The 20,555-nt window shown below is 37.1% G+C and overlaps 3 protein-coding genes across 15 annotated transcripts; 1 reads left to right on the top strand and 2 right to left on the bottom strand.

Moving 5' to 3' along the window:
- Nucleotides 1-1,771: 1,771 nt before the first annotated feature.
- Nucleotides 1,772-6,636, bottom strand: LOC113733841 (YTH domain-containing protein ECT4-like). 8 transcript variants are annotated; one of them, XM_072081606.1, is made up of 8 exons: nt 6,306-6,636; nt 5,612-5,880; nt 5,353-5,488; nt 5,135-5,223; nt 4,573-5,049; nt 3,771-4,304; nt 3,390-3,602; nt 1,772-2,689 (listed from the first exon to the last, which is right to left on the bottom strand). In XM_072081606.1, the coding sequence occupies exons 2-8, from the start codon at nt 5,657-5,659 to the stop codon at nt 2,087-2,089; spliced, it is 2,100 nt and encodes a 699-aa protein (XP_071937707.1). In that variant the 5' UTR covers nt 5,660-5,880; nt 6,306-6,636; the 3' UTR covers nt 1,772-2,086. The 8 variants fall into 8 exon arrangements, with proteins under 8 accessions (XP_071937707.1, XP_071937706.1, XP_071937708.1 ...); XM_072081605.1 differs by having other exon boundaries at nt 5,612-5,803; XM_072081607.1 differs by having other exon boundaries at nt 5,612-5,798.
- Nucleotides 6,637-7,973: 1,337 nt separating this feature from the next.
- LOC113733840 (uncharacterized) lies at nt 7,974-12,412 on the top strand. 4 transcript variants are annotated; one of them, XR_003459166.2, is made up of 7 exons: nt 7,977-8,714; nt 9,709-10,090; nt 10,588-10,784; nt 10,878-11,019; nt 11,118-11,277; nt 11,444-11,625; nt 11,854-12,412. XR_003459166.2 is itself a non-coding variant. In XM_072081603.1 (6 exons), exons 1-6 carry the CDS (start codon nt 8,638-8,640, stop codon nt 11,877-11,879), a joined length of 954 nt encoding a protein of 317 aa, XP_071937704.1. In that variant the 5' UTR covers nt 7,974-8,637; the 3' UTR covers nt 11,880-12,412. The 4 variants fall into 4 exon arrangements, 3 of the variants coding, with proteins under 3 accessions (XP_071937704.1, XP_027115830.1, XP_027115829.1); XM_072081603.1 differs by lacking the exon at nt 11,444-11,625 and having other exon boundaries at nt 7,974-8,714; nt 9,709-10,094; nt 10,622-10,784; XM_027260029.2 differs by having other exon boundaries at nt 11,444-12,412.
- A 1,856-nt stretch (nt 12,413-14,268) lies between these two features.
- Nucleotides 14,269-17,421, bottom strand: LOC113733839 (inositol transporter 4-like). Of its 3 annotated transcripts, none has more exons than XM_072081601.1 (7): nt 17,256-17,421; nt 16,625-16,961; nt 16,436-16,506; nt 15,992-16,327; nt 15,798-15,905; nt 15,090-15,704; nt 14,269-14,859 (listed from the first exon to the last, which is right to left on the bottom strand). In XM_072081601.1, exons 2-7 carry the CDS (start codon nt 16,866-16,868, stop codon nt 14,380-14,382), a joined length of 1,854 nt encoding a protein of 617 aa, XP_071937702.1. In that variant the 5' UTR covers nt 16,869-16,961; nt 17,256-17,421; the 3' UTR covers nt 14,269-14,379. The 3 variants fall into 3 exon arrangements, with proteins under 3 accessions (XP_071937702.1, XP_027115827.1, XP_027115826.1); XM_027260026.2 differs by having other exon boundaries at nt 16,625-16,848; nt 17,256-17,420; XM_027260025.2 differs by lacking the exon at nt 17,256-17,421 and having other exon boundaries at nt 16,625-17,052.
- Nucleotides 17,422-20,555: the final 3,134 nt, after the last annotated feature.

The raw sequence follows: 20,555 nt of genomic DNA, 5'->3' as shown, positions 1-20,555 counted from the left end.
CCAGATACCAGCAGCAGTGCCCGCACGGATTTGGGGCAGGGTATGACCGTCCCTGCACTGTTCATGGTCCAGATTGGATCTCAAAAAAATGTGCGGCTCAGATAACAAGTGGTAACTCGATTTTCGCGCCAAGTGTGGGGTCCACCACTATCTGTTATGAAAATACAACCTGTGAAAAAAAAATTACACGGTGAACAAAAGAAGTTACGCGCTGTTGATGAAGAGGAAATTTGTCAGGGACGGTTGCACCTACAACCGTCCCTGCCCCGAGTCCTGCCCGCACTGGGTTGTTTGGACGGTGGAGGCGGGTCTTTACTCTAAGTCCACCTGGTTGATTCGGTCCGCAACCCAATTGTTTGCGTCTTAGCATCGGTCGGGTTCGCTATGTCTGGGCGCTGTGAGATTAGTCGGGTAGTCCGAATAACTACAGTATCTCGAAAGAAAAAAAAAAAAGATACCAGCAGCAGTGGTGCTAATTCAGTGAGGTTTGCTAATTGACAATTGCTAATTGATATTGCAATTTTACAACAAAAAGATTGTAACCTACCCTTATTACCGTAATATTAATATAACTGTTTTAAATATCATGATCATAAATAAAATTCACCGTTGAATATAGTTTTTAAAATTTAAATTACTTATTAGCTCTAGTGAGAGAAAAAAGTTGAAGAAGACATTATTGCATCCAAAAGGAACCATAAAATTTTTCGTATTTAAATTTAGCCAGTCCAAATTCTTGTTAATTCCTAAAAGGGGGCAAGCATTAGGACATAACAATACAACTATTTTATTTAGCTATAATAAGCCAAAAATAGAACAACAGTTAGTATTTCCCTGATATTGCCTAATGCCTATGTTGAAAATTACAAGTTTTTTTTTTTTTTTTGGTCAATCGTCATCTCTACTCCTACATCTATTCCTACTCTATCCTAATCTAATTACAGGAAGACCCAACTGGACCTACGGAGGACCAATGGGGACAGAATCACCACCGGATCAGACGGGTGCACCACGCACCCATCTGGATTTTTTTGAAGAACCACAATTGTGGCAAGCCCATGCCTCCCACCCCACCAAAGCCTTAAAGGCTTGCTGGTGTCCACCAGCCTATGCTGAAAATTACTAGTTAGTAGTAGTACTTATTTGGATTGACATTGCAAGCACTGTTCAGTTTCACCAGACGCCTCGAGGATTTGAGTTCCCCGAGCAACTAGGAAGGCCATAAATGGGATCATCTCCCATCCCAGCTCCTCCTCACAAATCAGATCATCTTTTTACCTCCGGCTCAGGTGAAACACTACTGCTACTGCTTCAGCGGGTGTTGCTGGAAGAATGCCTCTATTTTAATTTTTATAGTCAGATGTTGCTGCTGCGACTCTACTAGGATGTCTATTTTATTATAGTCTCGAGTGTAGCAGGGCTAAATAGAACTCTGCGTTCACAATACTGTCTTAAAACTACAGGGAGATGGGCTCGTACTTCGTGCAGTTTTCATGAATGAAACTTTTTACAATTTTCTTCTTGCCTTTGAAAAACATATATTATCATCAACAGAGGAAGCTTACTACTTTACCCGTAGACAAATTATCAATCCTTCTTTGTCACTGTTGCAAAGAAAGATACGTTCACAATAAAATATTACTTGGTCGCATTGTATTTCACCCAATGCATTCTCAAAGTCTATATATTAACTCCTGCGAAGTCACGACTCCCTGACTAGGTAATTAAAAATGCTTTAAAGTACAGCCAAAAAGGTAAATTACAAGGTATATACCAAAAAATTTTGCCAATTTGCACCATAGACCCATAATCTCCAATACCCAAAAGAAGGTTAGTATAACATCGGGATCAAATCAATATCCCTTCCCAGACTGAGCTTTAAAGGAAAATGAGAATGACCTACAACTACGCTGCCCCAGCATAATACACTCAGTTTTACAATGGAAAGGCATCTAGTTGTGTTTTGGGGGGAGAGAGAGAGAGAGAGAGAGAGGGTGGGGAGGGGGCCAATATGACCCACCATATAGAGCAAATGCTTTGTCATAGTTGATGGACTCCCGTCATCGAAATTTGACCACACACCGACCTATTTTTGTCCACCTTTGCCGCGATAGCAAGCCATGTCGTGGTTGAGAACAGTAGGATCAACTTGAATAGTCCCAAATGTCAGAAAACCAGGAGATTCTGCTGTTTCCTTTATCCTGACAGGCACAGATCCTACTGTAACAACATCAGACAGAGAAGAGTTTGCCACAGTAGCAGTAACAACCCCCAAGAGCTCGGAGCCAGACTGCTTTGGAGTAATAGTGAGTGTGCCAATCTTTAGAAAATCATGTATGCTTGCTTCCCCATCTGCTACATCCACAACATCATCATTTACAGTATCACCATCTAAGCCAGCAGTCTTAACAGACGCAGCTGTATCATGATCAGAGTGGTTTGAATCATTACATTTGTAACTCATATCATCTTCTTTAGAAGAAAAGTTAATCCTAGAAGTAAGCTTGTCTGGAGGATCCAAAACAGGAACAAGAACTGGATGTTCGTATTTTTTCATAAGCAGCCTAGCTTTCTCTTCCTGTAAAAGTTTCTGTCTATTTTCATAGTACATGAAGTCATCAAGTAAAGAAGTCTTGGATACATGGGTCTTAAATACTTTCAGCATCTCAATTCCTTTCCTGAAGCGTACCTGAGCATAAATAATAGCAGAAAAAAGTACAAAACTAAGATTCATGTCATGGCACACCATCAGATAAAAACCAAGAGTTCATTTAAAAGGAGAAAAATTTGAGATTACAAGAAAGAGAATGTGAAAGGGAGTAAAAAAGAAAGGGTGGGTGCAAAGGAGGTGGAGGGTTCAGAAGCTAAACATATTCATAGTTATCTTTTATCATGAGAAAGCTACATGGAACATTGTATCTCCCAAGTCCTAATAAGGCAATACGTTTTCCTCTAATTTCACATGCAAACCCTCCCCACCTGAAAACAAACAAAGTTTCCCAGCACATTCTCTTCGGGAGGTGATGCACAATGATAGTCGCATAATTTATAGAATTCAGAAGCAATATTTCATGCAATAAATTGATGTTATATCCACCAAGTGTAGCATGAAGCATGAACCCAAAAAAAAAAGGATGCAGGAGCAAAGAAAGGCAAAGATTGCCATGATGACAGAAACCACCAAGTTGTTCAAAAACACACAGCAAAGCATGCCAACAATGTTCAAAGCCCACCAACAATGTTCAAAGCCCACCAGCAACATTCAAAGCCAAACAGACAAGAATAAGAAAGATAAACTAAATTCCAAAAGAATTTACCAATCCATAGTCACATAATGAGCAAATTAGGAAATTTGTTGATATTTGCACTGAAAGTAAAGGTTAACCAACCTCTTGTGTGTCTCTACTGTTAGTTACTGGTTTATAATCATTGTTCTCTAATATTATGTGCCTGAAGTTGGGGTTTGGCACATCCTTTATTATGTGCCACTTGACAGGGAAGCTCCCAGTCCACTTGTCTTGCTGCCAAAAATCCATATCTTTGTAAAAATCTACGGGGCCAGTCATCTCAGCAACACCACAGAACTGACCACTTGCATTTACCTTCATTTCAAGAGGACAAGCAGTTAGCTTCACAAAAAATGGAAGCTACCATTGCCACAAAGCTTCATTTCAAGAAGGTCCATACCTCAAGAATCGAGTGACAGTGCATCAAAAAAGACAAAAGAACATGATTTCACCCGTAAAATAATAGAACTGAGTGTCACTTACAGAAAAGAAGAGAAAAATTGGGCAGCGTCCTGAATCTCCATTTGCAAATCTTTGAGCGTCTTCATAAGCACTGTTTAGCTTCTTGTTCCCATTGGGTGTGGAGGACCAAATATTGTACTTAATACTCTTGTGCACATCATCTTCACTGTACGATTTAATAACAAAAAATTTGGCACTGGTGTAGTCAAGTGGAAAGTCATCCTTATTATATCCATCGGTATTAATAATAATATTTCCCTCCGTATCAGCATCTCCTGCCCTGGTTGTGTAAGCTTTAACTGATAATTGATTTTCTGGTTTGTCAACTCTAGGGCCTCGATTCTGCTCACCAAGTGCATCAGGCCTTACTTTTGTAACATTTGGACCTCTCCCGTGAGGAAACGTGGGTTGAACTTTGTCTGTAGTGGGCTCCACATGCAATGTAGATCCAAAGCTAGACATCCCATTAGCACGTGGTTGAGCAACTTTAAATTGACTACTGCTCGGAAAAGCCTTCCCAGGTGGCATATGCTCCAGGGCTTGACTAACTCCACCCTGCAAAGAAGAAAACTTATGTTAAAATGGGCAGGTAAACCAAATTTTTACTTGTGAATTACGACCTCTCACAACCTCAAGTAAAGCAAAAGGAGAACGGCTAGACAAATAGCCAGAGGAAGAAAGCAGAGAGTGCAACAGCAGGTAGTTACATCTGCATTAAACTTAGCTAAAACAATTATGAGTACACATTCAGGCACCTCAGATAATGACAAAACTTATCAAAAACATTTTGTACAAGCTGTTTTCTCAGCAAAGTAAGTCCAACCTGAAGAATTTGGTTAGAAGGTGGGCGGGACAATCTGTTGGATGTAACATTTGCATGTGTGATAGGTCGTACGCTAGCTGTAGCATTCGTTTTAGTTCCATCAGATACCATCATCATGGAACTAGCTTGACTAGAAGCAGGCCCCAAAAGATTTGAGGAAAGGGCAGAAGAAGCTGAAGAAATATTTTGCTTCAGACCTGAGCGATCAGCTCTATTAGCAGTAGATGTGGTAGTATGAAGGAAGGGGTCTGTTGTATTATTTGCAATGAGATCTGACCTAGACTGAACAACCATGGGGAAATATGCTGGTGCAGATGAAGGATTTTCATAAGATGGGATGGTGTAGTACTGTTGTGCCCCTAGAAATTGCCCATCAACTCCCACCATAGCCCCAGGAATGTAAGGGTTGTAGGTGTACTGTCCATATCCATAGGTAGGTGTGTAATATAGAAAGGGAAAAGTTTCAGTTTGGGAACCCTGGACAAACAACATTCTGAGGTTAGAAACTACCACATAGCCACAAAGTGGTAAAGGAAGACATTGTATGTGCGAATGAACTCACGGCGTATTGGATATCTTGACCATCCAGACCAAAAACCCTGCGGTGGTCATCCCATTCACCAGGTGATTCAAATCCTGGACAAAAAGGAGCTGCATCAACAAATATGGATACATATACATACCGGACTACATGTATAAATGCAAGAAGATAAAACAAGAAGAGAGAACACAACAAAAAAGTAATCACTGGCTCGAATACAACATAGGTGGTATCCTAACCTGTACAGATATATCCATAATTGGTGGCAGTAGGATAATACAAGCCCTGATCAACGATGAATTCCGGAGCTCCTTCGCTATACATGGCTTCAAGACTTGGGCTACTGAACTGTGAGTTTAACTCAGTACCTTGAATCTAAGACACCAAAATACAATCACTACTATCAATTGGTAAAAAACACACCAAACTGCAGACCAGAATGACAAGGTGAGAAACAGACGTTGAAAAACTTGACCATTAGACGGCCAGAAAGATTACCAAATAAGTATCTGCATATTCTTGTTCCGGAAAGCTATAGAATTCCATCCGAAGACTGCCACCTCTAAAGAAAGCAAAGAACAGGGGGTTATTAGCAGGCGTAATGCTACTTCCACACCACGTCCGGAAGAATCTAACAGTGTATCGCGCGCAAGAGTGGGCAACAGTAAAACTTGACGACTAAACACTGTTCTGCAGAGTTAACAAAATAACAAAAGGAAGCTGGTTGGAAGAATCAGAGCCTTGAAATGATCGCATAAATCCTATTTCTGCCCAAAAAAAATATATATATATGAACCAATTAAGCATATCTAAGGAGGAAAACATAAACAAACAGACCAAGAGAGAAATCCTACTTTTGAGAGAAGTATCGCTTTGGAAACACCCAGCTATCTTCCCCTCAACCAACCCCCCCCCCCCCCAAAAAAAAAAATTCCGGCGCGCCCACCCAAAAAAAAACACAAAAATTAATACTACTACATGGTTTCTCATATCAATCAGTCTCTAACAAATCAATTGATACTCAAAAGTTAAGCACCATCACAGCTTTTCTTTTCTGGAATCAAAGAAAAAAAAAGGAAGAAAGAAGAGGAGAATAAAAATGACATCACCAATCAAATACGTAGTCTATATTCAACCATGGAAACAAATAGTACAGGATGCTGAGAGAGAGAGAGTAGAGAAGTGAATTTACCGAGCGAACGAGCGCGCGCGGGCGAGAGAGAGATAGAGAGGAGAGAAGATTCAAGCCATGGTTGACTGCCTTCACCTCCTGCTGAACCAGAGCTGTTGCTGTTGTCGTTGTGGTTCCAGACTCAAATTTAGATGATTTTGTATCCAATTTATTACAATTGATTTTGGCACGCATAATTTTCTGCTATGCCTATAACTATCCGTCTATACATATGTATATTCATTCGTGGATTTATGGCTGTAAATAAATAATAATAATTGGAAGTGGACGCGGTTAAGGAAACCCTAGCAAGCGTCCCTGGGTGGAGGAGGGTGGGTCAAATAAGTACAATAGCTTCAAAAAAATATATATATATATATATATATAATAAAAAATTTAAAATACAATAAAAATCATTTTTATGTATTTTAATTTTTGGAATTTATTAAATTTTATATATTATTAAATTAATAGTTATTGAATTTTAAAAAAATAAAAATACTTAAATATGATATTTATGAAAAAGAGACATCCATTGCGCTTTGTTGGGTGAGAAAAAAAAAAAAAATAGGAAAACGAAAATTTAGGGAGAGAATAAAATTCTTCTCTTCTCTAGTCTAGTCTCTTCTTCTTTATCTTTATTAGAAGCCATGGGAGGGAATGAAAACTGAAAAAGACGACGTCGTTATCATGAGGTCCGTCGTCTACCGCATATCTGGAATGGTACAATAATGCTTACTGTATAATAAATATACCACCGGAGATAGTAGTGTACGCGCAAATGCAAGAGCAAGAGCAACAGCACCACCAAGCCACCGACGTCAACTCAATCATTGGACCGGTGGTGTCTGAAATTGGGCTTGGGTTACAAATGGCTAGATTTGCAAGTTATCGAACATTTCACTAACAAAATCCACCATCAATTATATCAAACATGCCACCTGTTTCAGGAATTTCACACCTCACGTGCAATAACATATTCACGTGCCTAGAGACTTGACTAAATACTTTAACGACAGCATCACATAACAAGTTACCAATTTGATCAACATTTGAGATTCTCTCTTCTTTTTTTTTTTTCCCCCTCATAATGGACAGTTATGTCATGAGTAGGAAGGAGAGCCATCTTATAGTTTTAAGAGTGACGATTATTATTGACTGCATTTTTGAATACTGCAATCTTGTAAATTTGTATCACAAACTAGCCATGAACTCACACAATGACCGATACAATGTGCTAATACAAGCAAAGTGAAGATCAAGAAAAGGCGCATCTACAAACAGAGCAGCAAATGTTAAAGTGATGATACATCATCCGTTCATATGCCATTAATCATCAGTAACATACTCCATCAATCATCAATAAGCGTTAAAGTGATGATACATCATCCATTCATTTTTCATCGTTGATAACTTGTGAATGTACTGAAGGTTAAAGGGATGGCATTTTATCATACAACAACTAACATGCAAAATTTATGTCTTAAAGTGGCTACAGCAAGGAACATTTACCTGTATGATTGTGATTCTTGCAAAGTTTCTGAACAAAATGCTTAGATTCTGCTTGCTTACAGCTGCCTATTTTGTTTATTCTCTCACTGTTATTTTGGCTCTCGTGAACTAAGTAGAACCAACATACTTTTTCCCTTATGTACAACTCTCAAGTTGTCATTCACAGATTGGTGCACCAATTCATGGCGCCATCTTCCTCTTCAATTGGAGCCATTGGTTGGTTAGCCATGCTTATGCTGCCTAAACCTGTTAGAAGTCTAAACATGTTAGAACTCACAGGTAATTTAATTAGTTAATTTGTTAGCGATAAATAGGCGGCTTCTTTTGCACAACTCGTTCATCAAGGTATAAAGGTTTATTTTCACAATCTTTTGTCTGCAATGGGCCACAATTTCCTCCCAGGAGAGGTCATTGCTGTCTTAAAACCATAGATAGGGGAGGTGAGTGCCGGTGTCAGAAATGTCAAGGGAGTTTTCTGCAATTATCCCTAAAAAAAAATTAAAAACAACATAAGCGTAGCCCAGTTTCCGGAATTCCGGGACCCCCGGAACCTTCCGAAGCTTTCTTATTATTATTATATTGTTGTAAAATTTCCCTCCTTCGGTCCCAAGCTTTGCACCAGCAGCGTATTGCAACAATAATTTTCTTAAAGTGTTGCCGTCTTTTCTGCCTCTCTTCTTCTTCTTCTGATAATCAACTCCAATTGGCTGGAGGCACCGGTGGGAGTAGAAAGGAGCAGTAGTAATCCTTCCTATAGTCGTATGATTTGTTTTGGCCAAACCTCTTACTAATAAGTATTATTTTGCTATTAGTATACAATACAAATACGGGGGAGAAACAAATGGCGGTAGAAACAGAAGCAGTAGGGAGTCGCCCCTCAGAGCTGGCTCTGGCCGACACTAACATTCACTGGGACAGGTACTCGCTTATTCCTTCTTCTCTCTCAACTCTGTCTTTTTATTTTTTCCCTCCTCAGGCTTTAACTCGCTCTATTTACTTATTAATGCACAAAAAAAAAAAAAAAACCACTTGATATTTTTGCTGTTCAATTATTCGATTCACTATGTTTTGTTTAAGAAGGGAAAAGAAAAACTTCCTTTTCCATTTTTTTTCACTAGTGGGGTATAATTATGTTTGAAAATTTTGGATCTTGCAATGTCAAATAAATGAGATGGCATGAGTTTTGCAAACATCAACTCTTTTGCCACTTTTGAAGAAGAAGAAGATGATGATGATGAATTGCAAGTAATGGTGATCATCACGAATGACGCTGCTTGTTAATTACTACTTACTATTCTGATGCTGATTTCATGCCCCCCAACCAAAAAGAAAAAAAAAATGTTCCAGGGCCAAGCCTGGCTGCCTTCTTAGAGTTTAGGGTCATCACATACGTACAATGTGGTGCAATTGAAAAAAAAAAAAATTCTTTTCCATACAAGTTTCGAGATTGCCATATCATTCAACTCGTAAACAGTCTTGCTTTTTATGATACGACACCGATCCCGTTATTTGTACTCCTTGCTTCCCTAGACTGTTGATCATCACCTTTTTTGTACGCTTTTGTCTGTATCATTCATTCCTGGATTGCAGATGATGGTTCGAATGAAAGTTTATTTTATGAGCGAAAACCAAAGTTATGCTCTTATCCAAATTGTCTCACTGCATTTCGAATTGTACTTTAGCCCTTTACAAAATGCGATCCTGACAAACTACGTGTATCAAGGACTTGCTTCTTAGTCTCTATTTACCACAACGTGCATTTCATTTTTCTTCATTCTTCAGGATTAAGTATCTCCTGCATTCTCCTATTCCGATTATCTGTTTAGTGCTTTACAAAATGTGTTTATCCGCTCGTAAATTACATTCTAGAAATCTTGAGCTATCCCTGATGCTTGCTGTGCCTTGAGTTTAGGTTGGATAAGACAAGGTTTCACGTTATTGGGGCCATCCTCTTTACTGCTCAGTCAGCATTAATACACCCAACTGCAGTTGTCAAGACAAGGATGCAAGTAGCTGCTTCTGGTCTCTCCCGTGTGAACGGAATGTCTGTGTTCAAACACATAATCAAGAGTGATGGTCTACCTGGCATATTTAGAGGTTTTGGTACATCTGCAATTGGATCGTTGCCAGGCAGAGTCCTGGCTCTCACTTCACTTGAAGTATCAAAAGATATGATGTTTAAATGCACTGAAGGTCTAGATGTGCCAGAAGCTACTCGTGTTGGCATCGCAAACGCGGTTGCTGGAATGTTTTCAAATATAGTTTCATGTGTATACTTCGTCCCTTTAGAGGTGGTAGGTACACTACCTCTTAAGACTGCATTCAAAGATTTCTTTTAATTTGATTTCTGATTTTATTGTCTTCTGGCTTGTGTCAATTGTTGTAAGACCATAATAAGTATTGTTAAAATCATCAAAGATTGAAGAATCTTTGTTGAGTGGAAGAGTTACAGCCAGAAACTGAATTTTGTTGTGTTTCTGATTAATGCTAATCGTCCCTACCCCGCACCCCTAAAACAAAAGAGGGAGAAGAATACTGGAAGACTGAAAGAGGACCTAAAGCAAGTAAGAAAGTATTGAACTTGAAATTTTGATTTACACCAACCCAGTGAAACATGTCTTGGTGCTTGAGTTCTGAAAGTTTTTGTACTATTACCTAGAAAGTTAATTGATTAGAACGTTCTTTGTGAACAGTAGAACCCGAGTGCGAGAAAAGATTCTCTGAATTTTTCTTGTTCACTCTGTTAAATACTGCATGTTGTTCCTCCCCAATTTTGGGGTTTACATTTCAGATCTGCCAGCGACTAATGGTTCAAGGGCTTCCAGGGACTACTTCTTGCAATGGTCCATATGATGTTGTTCGTAAAGTTACTAAGGTTGAAGGAATTCGTGGTTTGTATAGAGGCTTTGGATTAACAGCTCTGTCTCAAACCCCTGCATCAGCACTTTGGTGGGGAGCATATGGGGCAGCTCAGCACATGATCTGGACGTATGTCTTGGTGGTATAATTGCTACACTCTCTTATTATATCTAGAAGTCGTTCATGCTGAAACGTTTCTTTGGGTTTACTTTATGACTTCAGGAGCCTGGGTTATAGGGATGATATGCAACAGAAACCATCTCATTTACAGATGGTTACTGTCCAGGCTACAGCAGGAATGGTAGCCGGTGCATGTTCTTCAATTGTTACTACCCCTTTAGATACTGTAAAGACAAGGCTTCAGGTACCAAATCTCAGTGCATTGTTAAATTCTCTGACTACAGGATCAGAATGCATGTTTATTGTCATTGCTATACTTAATTTTGTGGGTTTTATTTGAAGGTAATTGATGATTATGGTGTCGGAAGACCATCAGTAATGAAGACCACTAGGGCACTTCTTAAAGAAGATGGCTGGAGAGGATTTTATAGAGGGTTTGCACCTAGGTTCTTAAATATGTCTTTCTATGGTACAACAATGATCGTGACATATGAACTCATAAGTATGCTCTCTCCCTACTCTTTAGTTTTGAAAGAACATAAAGTGTTACTGAAATTTTAAGATATCAAATTGGTGGATACTGATCTGATGATCCATATGCTACTTTCCATTCTCACTGGACTGTTATTTTTTGGCTCTGATGCCTTAACCACCATATCTTTCTGCAGTGATTGTCCTTTCCTACTTGTAAGTTAGCAAGAAATGAAGTGACTGCTTTGTATGCCTTGGGCTGTCGAGGACAGCTCAGTATTCCAACAGAACTGGCAATCGTCCCTCCTCCCTGCTTCTCTGTTCTCCAATATTGAGATTCAGTTCTTAATTGTTAATTTAGACTTCAGAAGCGCATAAGGTGCCATTGTACTTTGATAATCATACATTTCATCACCCTTGGTTGTTTTCATACGGACCAACTGTTAAACGTCTTAAATTTGACAGGACTGTAAAGGCATCACTTTCTGCATATCAATTCTCATTATTGACATTTCTCTCTGAAGTGTAATTTTAGATTCAAAAAACTGCATAAGATGGTTTCATACTCTGACGTTTGATATGTTTGCTTATCCTTGCTTGTTATCAGAGAGATTGTCTGTAAAGCAATATTAAGAAGGTGGAGCATTGGATGCACTGATGCCCGGCATTTTGTTGAAGCGGGGATACAAGGTGCACAAGCTAAGAGTTATCCTGCTGCAGTATGAATGGAGCTATCCACTATGATGGCGCGTATCAAGGAAGCAGCAACTTTAGTACGAGAAACTGCGCATTTTTTCTCTTCCAAATCCATTCCATTTGTGGTATCTTCGTAAGAAGGTCAAGATGTCCTCGCGAGCTTGCTTGCAATCACGTCGACAACTAAATTGCAGTGCTAGTCATTAGTTGAAAACGTTAGCCTCTCATATTATCATTTTTGGTGATGCGTACCATCTCAAGACGAAGTCTGAATAGGAATTTTTGGAATACCCTTTATTCTTGCTGCATTCAACCAGCATAGCACATGTGAATTTTCAGGAGCTGAAGTTATTCTCTGAATTTTCCGACGGTTTATGGAAACAGGTTGGCTAAGAGACCTTTTTTGTGAACTACAAATATGAACTCTGGGAACACAGTAGTGATACCTGTCATGGTTGTTCTGGACATTAGATGGTCGATCATCGATTCTTGTTCCCCTATTCCCATTGTCCCATGCAAATCGCACTTCCAACTTAGCAAACAAACAATTGCGCTCAAGACTGGCTTGTAGTTGCCTCTCTCTCATTCAACCCTTCAAGACGGAAAACCATACTAACCGGGTGCAATAGTTTTTGTGCGCTTAATATGGTTGATGCGAGAGCGTGGGGTCGTGTTTTGATTCATCAAATTCGACGAGAATGAGTAAATTTTAAGGTGCGGCTTTGTCTACCATCAGCTTAAGAACCAAGGAAGAAGATGGCCTTTGTGTCATAATTAGCAGTCCGGAAACTTCATTGTAGTTAGTAGTTGCAAGTATACACACTGCCTTCGCTCCGCTTTGATCGTCTTGTTTTGTATTTCCTTTTCATCCATTCCAAATTATGATTCACTTTCCAATTGAAAATAATAGTTAATTTGTAATTTCTCTAAACTACTCTAATTTAATATACTTTGTTATCAGTGAGCGTAACCTACCTTATTCAATAATTACTTTGATTAATGCGTTGAATAATGTAATTTTTATTAATATTATTGTTATAGTTAATGTAAAATATAATATTTAGTCATACCTCTAATATTGATGTAAAGATATTTTAAAACAATAGCAGTTAGAATTACTCTTCCAAAAAGTTAACTTACAATCAAAATGAATCAAAGGGGGTATTTATATTCATAGTGCAGCGACCATCCCTGGTGGCATCTGTTTTTTGGACCCAATGTGGTGCAATCAAACCGTTCTGTGCAGATGTATTCGATCAAAAAACACTTTCAAGCAAGGATGATGAGGAAGAAACAAGTTATCAATAGAAGCAGCAGCAGCAGGCGATGTACTTGTCTTTGCTAATTGACTATGAGGGTAGTAAGTTGGTAATGAAGCGATGCCGCCACATCAGTGTTTTGAAAATCGGATCGGACCGGTGGTTCGACCGATTGAACCGCAAACTGACCATGATACTGGTCAGGTTCAATGCTATGGTTGATTTTGTCAGAGAACCGGTCAAAAATCGGTTGAATCGTGAAACCGTCGAACCGGATTTGAACCGGTGGTTTTCGATTTTCAAGTTTTCCTTTTTTTTTATTTTTTTTGTTCCATTTTTTTTTACAAAATCTCATCCTCTCATTGCTCTTTATTTTTAACCTTCAACTCTCTCTCTTTGTATCATCTTTTCTTTTGTCATTCCTTTTTTAATCAAATCTCTTTATTTTAAATTTATTAATGTTTTATTTCATCTTTTAATTTTGTTTTTGTTCATTAAATTAAAAAAAAGTTAAAAAAGAATTATTTTTCTTTAACCCAAATTATTTAATTCCACAACCACTCACTTTTATCTCATTTCTTGTTTCGAATCCAATTTGTATTTCTATTTTTGATTCTCTTGATTTTTTTCGAATTCCAAACTTCCTTTTTTATATTGCAATCTCTATATTCCAAAACGTAAATTAAAATTTAAGTTCAAAATGTCTAAATTCTCATAGACGTGAATTTTGTATAATTTTAAAATATTGTGATAGTTTTGGATTGAATTTAAGATTTTTTGGGTAGATATAATTGAAATTGAGATTAAATTTATTTGTTTTAACTTATAATTTAAAAAAATTATTTTTAAAAATCCAGGTTATTCAAAAATAATAAACTTTTCATCATATAAAGTATTAAATTATCCATTATATGTCTTATTTTATGCATGTATATTTATATAAATTATTTTTAAAAAAATTCATTGAATCGGAGTTAAATCGGTCCGATCGATTGAATCTCGACCCTTTCACTTCACCGGTTTAATTAACGGTCCGATTTTTAAAACATTCTTACAAAGTCCACGCAGAATCAAAATGAAAGCTAATTCCAGTAACATCTCGAGGATTACATGTTGCTATCATTATGAACACTTTTGAGATGAATATATTTTCTGATCTAAGATAGCTGATTCAAGCATTAAGCAGAACCCTCATCCTTGGAACCACCTCCGTTCTTGGAACAACTACAGGGTGTAAATCCATTCTCTAGCATCTTCTCCACCTCCTCAAATTGTAGTCCTTTTGTTTCGGGCACAAGGAAGAAGATGAACACCAGACCAATGAAGGAAAACCCCGCAAAAAGAAGAAATGTGCCAGCTGAGCCAAGAGCCTCAGTTAAGGTTAAGAAAGTCTCGCTCACTATAAGATTTGAAGTCCAGTTTGCAACTGCAGCAATTCCTCCACCAATGCCTCTGTATCTCAAGGGGTAAATTTCTGAGTTAACAATCCATGGAACGGTTCCCATTCCTGGTGAGTACATTATAATATACAATCCCAGTAAAACGACGGCTAGAAATCCGACTTTGCTGGGGCAACCTTTTGTATACCACGTTCGGCTCTCAGCCCGGCATGCAGTTTTCAATTCATCATTTGAGGCCAGGCATGCTCCAGGAGAGAACTGATTGAAAACAATGACATAGAGAAAGTTTTGCATTAACAAATACTCCTACTATAATATATCGTATGCATAAATTTTCAGCGATGCAATGCAAAACCATCGAATCAAGGGACCCATAAAATTTGGGAAACTTGCTCACATCTTCACACCATATTTAGCACAAAGAAATATCCCTAGCTAATTGCTATGGAAGAACCACAAGGACAAAAGCCAGATAAACAAAAACTTACTCGATTTGCTCCATTTGAGCAGAATGCACAATGAGATGCCTTCTGCAGGCACTGCATGCAATTCCAAGAAGATGCATCTGGGGCCTGGATATAGCCAAAACATGTGGAATTGCCACCAAAATGGGCAGACTCAGCCTTACCGATAGGTGGAGCACTGGCAGAAGCCTGGAAGAACACGATCGATAGAACCACTAGGCAAGTTATGATGCCTATTAAGGAAATGATCATAAGCCTCCTCCTTCCATATCTATCAACAAAACACATACTAATGATGGACCCAATTGCGTTGAGACCAGAAGTGATGAGGGACAGTGCCAAAGCAGTCCGGTTTGAAGCAAAACCAGCGAACTGGATTATGCTTGGACTATAATACATGACAGTATTGATGCCAACAAACTGCTGAGCCACCTGAACTGTAATCCCAGCATATAGTCCCCTCCGGAAAACAGGATAACTCAAGGCTTGCCTTACTTTTGAAAGCAAGCTGCCTTCTCCTACAAAACCTTGTAGGGCCATTTCCTCATCAACTGATGATTTCAGGGCCTGCATTTCCTCCTCAACTTCCTCAGTAGGATAAATCCTCTGTAATATGGATTTGGCCTCGTCAACTTTACCCTGCTTGGCAAAGGGGAGTCGCAAATTACAAAAAGCAAAAGCAGACTAAGGCGATAAAAATGTAATCTGAGTAAAGAACGGTTGTGGCGGAACCTTTCTGTAAAGCCATCTCGGAGACTCGGGGAGCGACAGCATTAGAATAAACTGGACTAGTGCTGGAACTCCTGCTACTCCGAGCATCCACCGCCAAGTTCCTTTGGTCTGCACAAAAAATTAAATGGACTCTCAGAAATCTTCTTTCTTTATGCATTGGACAATAACGGAGCAAGATGATGTCCAATTCTTACGTGGGTGAAAGCTAAATTGATAAGATAGGAAAGAAACTGGCCTCCGGTAATTAAGAAACCATTTGTGCTAACAAGAGCGCCTCTGATTCTGTGGGGTGAAGCTTCTGAAATGTAAAGAGGCGCAGTCATGGATGCCATCCCAACCCCTAAGCCAACAAATATTCTCCCAACAATGATCATCCAGGGAGAATGAGAAACGGCCATAACAATAGCTCCAACAAAGAAGAGAATATCAGCCGCCAAAATGGAGATTTTGCGACCGAATTTGTCACTGATCCATCCGCCAAATGCAGCACCAAGAATAGCTCCTGCAACAGCCATGCTGACAATTGTCTCCTGAAAATTTTTAAACAAGAACAGTTTACCTAGAGAAGCAGTAATTAAACAAGAAGAAATTCTTATTCTTGAGAGAGGATGATGGAAAGTGGAAGGAACTTGTGGTACCTGGAGCCATGTCTTCCTGTCAACAGCTTTGAAGTCGTCTCTAATGTAAAGGAGGGCACCGGAAATAACTCCTACAGCAAATTAGGGATGCAAGAGGGGAATAAAAATGCAATCTTGCGTGTAAAGGGAAAATCTTGTCAAGGTCGGAAGTGAATGAAGCACGAGGGGGTGGGGTGTCTTCTGGATTACCTGTGTCATAACCAAAGAGGAGACCTCCAATTCCAGCGGATAAGGCCAATCTCATGATGTAGGGTGTCTTCCATGTTGTGCGCCAGCACTCCGTGAATTCAGTTCTGCCGGCTTTTGAGACTCCCCCTTCAACCATCTTGATTAAATTTTTTTCTTCTTCTTTAATGTTGCCAGTTGCAGAAGAACAACTGAGGGGCTCTTGGAAACTTGCACTAATGATGGATCTGTACAGGAGGCGTCCCATTTTTATGAATTCTGTTTAATTTTTTTTGTAAAATCTTTGCCCCCCTTCGCCCTTCTTTATCACTTTTCATTTTATATATCAAAATTTAGACTCCTGTTGACCGCAGAATTGTATGTTTATTCATCCGAGATTGACAACAGGAAGATTTTTTTAGTTTTTTTTTTTTTTAATCATCAACCCAGCCCCCCCCCCCCCCCCCCAAAAACAAAAAAAAAAACACAAACACAAAGACGATGATGGTATTGTGGCCATGATGACATGGAAGCATGAGAAGGAATTATTGAAACGATAAGTTGTGAAAAGGACATAACACAGAAATTTGACAAAAGCAATGGAAAGAAAGAAAGAAAGAGAGAATGGTATGTGAGTTCTGAGAGATGGACTGACCAAAGCTGGCTTGAGTTACTCTTCTCCTCCTTCGGCTACTTCTGCTTTTATCTCCTTTTTTTTTTTTTTTCGTGTTTCACTTGCAACAAGAGAGAAGAGTAGAATGTGACCGCCTTCTCACGTCCCTCTCCAGTCCGGAACTGGAAGCCAACAAAAATTCTTGAAAGATGACGACGCATATAAACTAAGATTTGATTACTGGATAAGGTTTGACCAACGACCTCCGCTTTGACGCTTTTGCAGTACTCACAATCTTCTCATTCAATACTCAATACCAACCAACAAATGAAGTAATTACTGCTAATCTATTAATGTATTTTGACAGATAACTCATAAGTATAAACCATTAGTATTATATATTTGGATATATATCAAAATATTAATATATTATATATAATTATAAAATCACTTCCATCCCACCAATTTCAATAACAGCTACACTGCTTTGAACATATCTCCAACGCAAATCAAGTTCACTTTTTAAATTTTTGAACAGAGTCTTTTTATTTTTTATTTTTTTTGGTACAACGAGGCTCTAATCGCTGTCCAAATACGCTCCACTCTGTTAATCATTGTCTATAAATTACCTGCATTCCTCCCACCAAATTGATTTAGTGCCAAATCAAACGGCTGACCAGTGGATAAGGTTTGACCAACGACCTCCGCTTTGACGCATTTGTATTGTTGTTATCAAGGTTTGCAAAATTGGGATCCTACCTAACGTCGTTTTTTTTATTTGTAGGATCGGATCGTAAGATCGAATCGTAGAATCAGTAGATCTTACAAAAAATATAATAAATTATCATATTTATAAATTTTTAAGTTTGCAATTCATAAATATAGTAACAAATAATGTAATTCATGTGCAATCAATATAATTATATTGTTAATTAAGGTTAATTCATTTCTAAAGGCTCTAAACCATATTAATTTATTATAATAATGACACAAAACACTAGCTCCATGTGATAACCTATAACAAATCATTTATTCACTTTAGTGAATTATATGAGTCAAATATAAAGATTCATCAAATTTTCTAGGTTTGAAATTGGGCTTAATTATTTACATGGATTTAAAACACTCTGAATATAGTTTACAACGCAATAAAACGACACTCAATTTCAAGTTTTCTACACAAAGATATAGTCAAAATACTAAAATTGTTATTTAATTTATTAAAAATAATAGGATCGTGTCAGGATTATAGGATCCCGATCGCGATCCTAACAACTATGGTTGTTATTACCATACTCCTAAATGAATAATGAATGACTCACAATCTTCCCATTCAATGCCAACAAATGAATAATACTTTACAATATACAGTAGTAACTAGTCTTGCAATGCACGGATTAATGTTTAATATAATAATAATAATAATAGTAAATGAATTACTTATATTAGTTACATGAAAAAAGGTTAAAAAATCAAAAGAGTACTATTTTAGTATTTAATTTATATTATACTTACATACCTTATCTAAAACCTTATCGTATATTAAAAAATATGAACAAATGTCACAAAAATATCTAAAGAAATACTAAAAGTACGCCAAGTATAAAATGTTTTTCTTTCTGACCACGTTCTCTATTTTGCGCCACTTCTCGTTAATTTTTCCCTACTTCTCATTACCCTTTTCCTCACCTTTTTAACCCAAATTTTTCATATCCCTCCAACTCTTCTCTTTCCTACAAACTCTACATTTCCTTCACTCTACCTTGTTTCTATCAAATTATTTAATCTCTTGCCCAATTTCGCACCCTATTTACCCTATATCATGTTACGCTCCATATATAGTTATAAATAATAACTAATTTTTGAACTTGCTCGTCAACAAATGAGTATAGGCTTGCAATTTTATTAGCTTTAAATGGGTAACCCAATTAAACTCATTAATTAGTGACTATTACATAGATAGATTAGGACTACCTATTTAGACCTAATTAAATTAGATTTAGATTCAAATTCATTAGTAACAAATTCAATAATTATATTCTGCTTTTTGTAAAGGCATATTTAACTTTCTTTTCCCGTTCTTTAATTTTTGTTATATTTTATCCTACTTCCTCCCACTCTTATTTCAAAGTTTTAATTAACTCATTAAGTATAAATTGATTTCTTGCATTCATACCTAAATTATTTTGAGATTCTTGTAGAGTGACAAAATTAAAACTACTTATGATCACCACTATGGGTTCTTCTGTGTAATTTTGTTAGGTAAAATTTTATTTATTAATGCAATGTGTTCTTATTTTTGTTGATTGCAATGATATATTATTTTGTTGCTCAAAGAATATGGGAGAAAAAATAAATAAAATTTTGCAGTGGATTGTAAATTGGTAAGATAGCCAAAACCATGTAAAATTATATCCATTTAACCCACATAAATCATTTATTTTGATAGTTTCATCCCAACCCATAACTACAGCTTACTCGACTTTACCCTCCCCAATCATATACTCCTATCTTTATACTCCTTCTACTATTTAGGATTCATTACCTTATTTTTACCCTTTCCTGCCATATACTCCAATCTTTCTATTCGTTTTATCATTTAGGATTCATTACCTCTCTTTTTAAGATTTTTTCTTCAAATAAAGAGTTAGAGTTATAGTCATGAAGGCAAAATAATTGGGTACAACTTTGGTGAAATACTACTATTTTTTGTGACGATTACCCAAGATAATCATTTAAACAAATGTTTGTTTTGAAATTTTTGATAAACACTAAAAAAAAAAAAAACATCTAAATGCTCATTTTATTAATTTATAATTCATATAAAAATTTTGTTTTATGTGCACCTTTTGATGTACATGTTAAATGTGAAATTATCCAGATGAAGTTTTGCGCATGTAAAAAATAATCTATGTGACATTGTATGTCAAAAATGTTTATTTCATTGGTTAGAATCATCATCTAATAGGATAAGTTTAAAGGTAAAAAAAATTAATTTAGTTGCAGAAAGTAAAATGATTAAATAATGGCTATAATTGGACAAATCCATGCATATATGTGAAAGGACAGTGCTAAAAATGTTACTATATGAATGATTAAAAAAATGGGACTAATCACATTATTCCTCAGATTTGACAAATCAATCTTATTAATCATGAAATAAAATGGGTTAAAATGATAGAGTTGTAATGAAGTAAATGATTTTAACATGAAACTAATCAAATTATCCAAAATTATTTTCTTTACTTATGAAAGAAAAAAGGGGTTAAAGTTTGAAAACAAACTATAAATGATTTATTAAGCAATCATTTTAAGTGGGAAAGAAAGTTTTAAATTTTAAAT

The sequence above is a fragment of the Coffea arabica genome, chromosome 3c, assembly GCF_036785885.1.
Source record: "Coffea arabica cultivar ET-39 chromosome 3c, Coffea Arabica ET-39 HiFi, whole genome shotgun sequence".
Taxonomy (NCBI): Eukaryota; Viridiplantae; Streptophyta; class Magnoliopsida; order Gentianales; family Rubiaceae; genus Coffea; species Coffea arabica.
This window is presented reverse-complemented; position numbering and strand designations above follow the sequence as displayed.